This window comes from Meleagris gallopavo, chromosome Z (genome assembly GCF_000146605.3).
Source record: "Meleagris gallopavo isolate NT-WF06-2002-E0010 breed Aviagen turkey brand Nicholas breeding stock chromosome Z, Turkey_5.1, whole genome shotgun sequence".
In the NCBI taxonomy this organism is placed as follows: Eukaryota; Metazoa; Chordata; class Aves; order Galliformes; family Phasianidae; genus Meleagris; species Meleagris gallopavo.
The window spans coordinates 44699786-44704794 of record NC_015041.2 but is presented as its reverse complement, the minus strand read 5'-3'; the positions used below and the strand labels follow the sequence as shown (position 1 = coordinate 44704794).

General features: G+C 34.8%; 1 protein-coding gene across 2 annotated transcripts in view; it reads right to left on the bottom strand.

The window, feature by feature from the left end:
• Positions 1 to 6: 6 nt before the first annotated feature.
• The window catches only part of SLCO4C1 (solute carrier organic anion transporter family member 4C1), a 19578-nt gene continuing 14575 nt past the window's right edge, over positions 7 to 5009 (bottom strand). For both annotated transcript variants that reach the window (XM_010725919.3, XM_010725918.3), the window contains exons 9-12: positions 4401 to 4588; positions 2412 to 2478; positions 1340 to 1475; positions 7 to 295 (exon numbers count right to left, since the gene is read on the bottom strand). In XM_010725919.3, the coding sequence (XP_010724221.2) occupies positions 171 to 295; positions 1340 to 1475; positions 2412 to 2478; positions 4401 to 4588 (516 nt within the window). In that variant the 3' untranslated portion in view covers positions 7 to 170. The remainder of the gene's footprint in view (positions 296 to 1339; positions 1476 to 2411; positions 2479 to 4400; positions 4589 to 5009) is intronic.

Genomic DNA, 5009 nt, shown 5'->3' with positions numbered 1-5009 from the left:
GGGGAGGGAAGGAAGGGAGGCAAAGTGAGGGCCTGGGGGATAACAGAGATTGGAATATTCTACCACATTTCATTCAAGTTATGAGACTAGAAATTTAAGGGCCTTTTTTCAAATGTACACAGTGGAGCTTACTCTTAATTTGTTTTGAAAGTCACTGATTTGCTCACAATTTATGCATGTATAGCAGATACCATTTCTGAATCCTTTTGTGGCAGAACTGGTCTCGATTGCGGAGGCTTATACAAAAACAATGCCATGACCACAAAGATGATCGTGATGATTTTGCAAGCAGCACCTAAATGCAGAGAATAGAAGAGTCCTTGTTGCAGTCATCTTTGATGGTGAGACAAGAGTATTTCAGCCATTTATAGTTTCACACAGTGAAACACAGTCAGATTTTAAACATATTGAAATTCATAGCATCAATTAAAAATATGCTTTAGATTAACTCAAAGGGCAAGTAAACTTCCAACTGACTTTAGAGACTTTATCTGCCTTCTGGTTCTTGCCTGCATCAGCAGCTATTACTATTACTTCAGTTCTGTATTTCTTCACCCCATTCTAGCCTGAAGTGCAAGTCTTCCTTACTTCTTTCTTCACTACTGTTCTTAATTGCATCAGTATTCTTTGCCACAAACTAGAACTGGCCATGACAAGTATTCTCCCTCAGCTATCTTGAAAAAGGTCATTCAATTTACCAAAAGGTACTGAGTGGTGTTTGTCTTACACATGATCATCATGAAATACATCCACATCCAAGAGATTCCAAAATTTGATGTTCTGACTCTGATTTTCCAGCTTGAAGATTAGTACTAGCAGTTCAGTTTATCCACTATAAGTATCACGACTGCTAGAAGGTATTACAACTGCATTATAGAAATCACAGCCTGCCTTCCCTCCTCCAGACATGCATTTCACACATACAAAACTAACAGCCCATTAAAGAACTTGGGAAAAATTCAAGGACATTAACTGAATGAAAAGAACCAGAATATGACAGAAGTACAGAAGCTCTCTAGACCTTAAGCTATCAGCAGACCACAATAGGTAAGACTGAAATGTGAGCCAATCCCTCTGAATTCAGAATAGCAAAATTATTCTGTTATTGTTTTCTCTTCTAGGCTATTCTTAAGAGTAATTCAATGGGGTCTTGCTCCTTCTCCTCCAGTATTTTGCTTTTTTATTATTTAGAAAAATTTATTGTTATTGCTGTTGTTGTTTCAACTGCTAATAAAAAATAACAGTTTAAGGTTGTTTTAAAAAAATCCCCACCTACTAGTCAAGGTAGCTAGCGTCGGTATATCTATCTTTTACATGTATTTAGTATGAAGTCACTTACTCATGCTCATCAAAAGATATGCCATTTTTTCATTGTCATAAACCCAGCAGGCTCCTTTAGTTTTACATTCATTGACATCCCACAGAGAACAACTGTTATCAATTGCGAAGCCGAACAAAATTGGTCCAGGAATAGTCTAAAAAAAAAAAAAACACAACATGGCAACACATTAGCATTTTTGAAGGGTTTCTACAACAGTTAATACTGCATCCTATTTAATTTCTACCTGTGATTTTGTTTATTTTTGTTACACTTTATCAGTAGAATGACTTGGATTGTTGGAGTTTCATTATGTGCGCCAAATCAACACTCACACTGATAGACAGCTAAAATTATGTAAAAGTATTACATAATTATATACAAACCTAGCCAGTAACTAAGCCTTGACTCAGCCTTATATTATGTATGCCATTTAAAGCATCCAAGACAAAAATAAGACCTTAAAATGAGCAGTTCAGAGAATATCTACATTTAGTGTAATTTTTTTTTTTTCTGAAGTTGATTCACCTATCCAGGTATTTTTATTTAGAATTTTAGTGATTTTCCACATAAAGACTGAATAATTAACAATTTATGTGTAATTTTACAATTTCAGTCATCCAAAAGTTTTTGAAAGTGAAAGGAATATTCTGTCTGTCCCCTTTAAAAATATAATGGCATATGCAGCAGTGACATTACTGGTTAAGACTGTCACCTTCCTGTGACTGTAAACTTCATGTGTTAGACACATGATGCAGTTTTCCATAGCATAGCTTCTTAGTAGGATGTCAACTTTAAGAAGAGAACTTCCTCCAGTACTGAGGAAAGTGACAGAGGGTTTTGCAGGAAGAATGATAGTTATCTACATTTTGTTCCTGCCTGTGACAGCAAAAAGAGCTAACATGAATGTGCATGACCTATTCAAAAAAGAATTTGAGTTCTGATAGCACTTGCCTTCTAACAAGTGTATTTCCTAAGCCAATAAGATACTACTACAAGCCCCTCTGAAAGTTTCTTAATGCATCATTATCTCTAGAAAACAGTCTTAGAGAAGCAAGTTGTTCAGAGACAGGAGTTTCAGCAAGAGTTTTATACCTAATAGTCGTAGAAACACTGACTGCACTCCAAGAGCAAATGAGCGTTGCTTATCTGGCACACATCTGTAAATAAGATTTACAAGAAAACAAGTTTTTAACTGATTCTTTTCCCAGCTATTTTTCTCACTGAAAATGCTTTATCTTAATATATTATTTTAGCCTGCTGACTGCAGACAATTTTAAAAATCCAGCACAAAACAAGTAACTAGAGAACTTTAAGAGCTGTTTCCACAAAAAAATAGAAGCAACTCCTATGGGTTATTAAGGAATTGTACATCAAACTATGTGTAACAATACAAGTAAAAATCTAGCTTACTAGCAGCACTTTGATATATTGTTGAACATTTTTTCCACCACAGAACATCCAAGGATTAAAGGACAATGCTAGAATGCTATCCTGAGCTACTATTCTTGAAAAAGCAATATATGAATAGAGACAACTTCAGCACAACACTCACAACACTGTACCACCTTACAATTAATGAGTTCTGGCCTGTCTCACACAAATTAGTGTACTGATGCAACACTAGAAGAAATTAACTCCTACACATTTCTTTCAGATATTTCCCTAGGTGCAAATTATTTTATCTTCATCACATTTTAAAGATAATACATAAATATTAAGTGCAACCTACTCTATGTCATTTATGTGATTTAGTTTCTGTAGTGTATTCTTTATTCAACCTGTAGTAAGTATACTGAAGTGCTTCATCCAAGATGAGCAGTGGAAGCCACCTGTTAGGATTCCCTACCCACAAAGACAATTAGAGGTAGGAGAACAAGCAGTCTTTTATGGTGTAGGTGTTCACTTTTAGCACTAGAATACTGTCATGAACACACAGGTTTGCATTTCAGTGTGTACAGAATAGGCTTGCTGAAGAGATGCATATCAGAATATTCTGCAGTAATTTAACTCACGCTGAGCACCTTAAATTAGTTCTTGATCACTGGAACTGTTCTATGGTACGCAAGAACTGAGTAATAGTTTCAATTTAAGAGTATAACGATTCTTAATTCAAATGTTATTACTCAGAATTACTTAAACAAACTTGTCCGCTCAATTCTGAAGATTGTGCAGCATTTCACGCTCATATGCTCACAGACTAACATGACAAGCTCTTAAGCCCAGGTGGACATCGCCCCTGGAAAGACACTATTTCAAACTACAGCTGCAGTATCATTGCTCATCCCCAGTATCCAGAAAGTTGGCAAAGAAAAAAAACACATTTAACTGCCACCACATCTTGCTCTCTCCTCAAGTACCATGGTTAAAATGTATATATGTCTACACAACTAATATTTTTTTTCCTCAGAAATATTTGAAGTACAAGTCAAATTTCAACACCAAGTAAAAGACATCTACCTTCACATATACATTACATAGTGAAAGAACAGTAAATCAGGCTTTCATGCAAGACAGCCAAGACAACAAGTAACAGTCACATACACACTGCCACATTTCATACTAACTACCACAGAATCGCAACATTATAAAATTAATATGATAGCAAAGGTAGTCTACAGTTGGCAAAATACAGTTTTGCATTCCAAAATTGAATTGAGGAATAAGAATTAAATAGATATTAACTGATTGTTATTTTCTTAGTAAAATTTGAAGTCCTGGAACTAATCATACACAGAGTAGTTGAATGTTTTCCTCATCCAAAAACATGGCAAATTTATTCCTTGCTTTTTTGACCACAGCAGTCAAATTAATGCTCCCATGAAATAGTGATCTTTGCTTCTACTTTTTCTGCAAGTAGAAAAGATTATTTTTACTGATTCAAACAGTATCTACTTAACCATAATGAACAATGGCACAACTATCTCTCCTTCAAGTACTGCCTGCTAAATGCACAAAATACCACAAAAGAAAATACCTTTGCACATTAGATTGAATCCATACTACAGACCAAAATGAATTAAAGAGTTTCACTGATCTGAGTTTTCATTTACACGTTTTCTCTATTTCCCAAAAAGCATACCTGAGAACGGCCACAGTAGATGGAGTAACAGCCATAAATGTAAAAACAACAGCAAAAAAGAAGTAGATCAGAAATAAAGGTAAATGTTTGCACTGTGTTGGACATTTCCCAGATATAGCTTCAAAGAGAAAGTCTTCCGAAATGTTTTCTCTCTTCTGCTTTCCAATACAGGAACAGTTGTAGTAAGTCTACAAATAATTTATAAAACAAATTAAGTAGACATTCTAATATGGTTGGTATTGTGTTTGCATCCAAGTGAATTAAAAAAAAAAACAAACCAACTTAGACTTCACGTGTGGGAAGTAGTCTACTTCCTTATGACCACACAACAGTGTAACCCCAATTTTTTTAAATTGATTCAGCAGAATTTGACTGATCCAATGACCACTTAGCCTATAATTATATTACGTTTTGTAATAAAAAACAGCCATAGTCTCTATTTTGTGTGCAGAAAGTTTTGAGGTACAAACATAAAAAGCTTAAAGTAAAGAGATTCTGGAGTCAGAGGCACAGATATGCAATACACTGTATTATAAATAAACATCAGCAGAATAAACCTTGAAAAGCTATCTTTCATACTCAAATCCTATTGCAAATCTTTGAAGATAT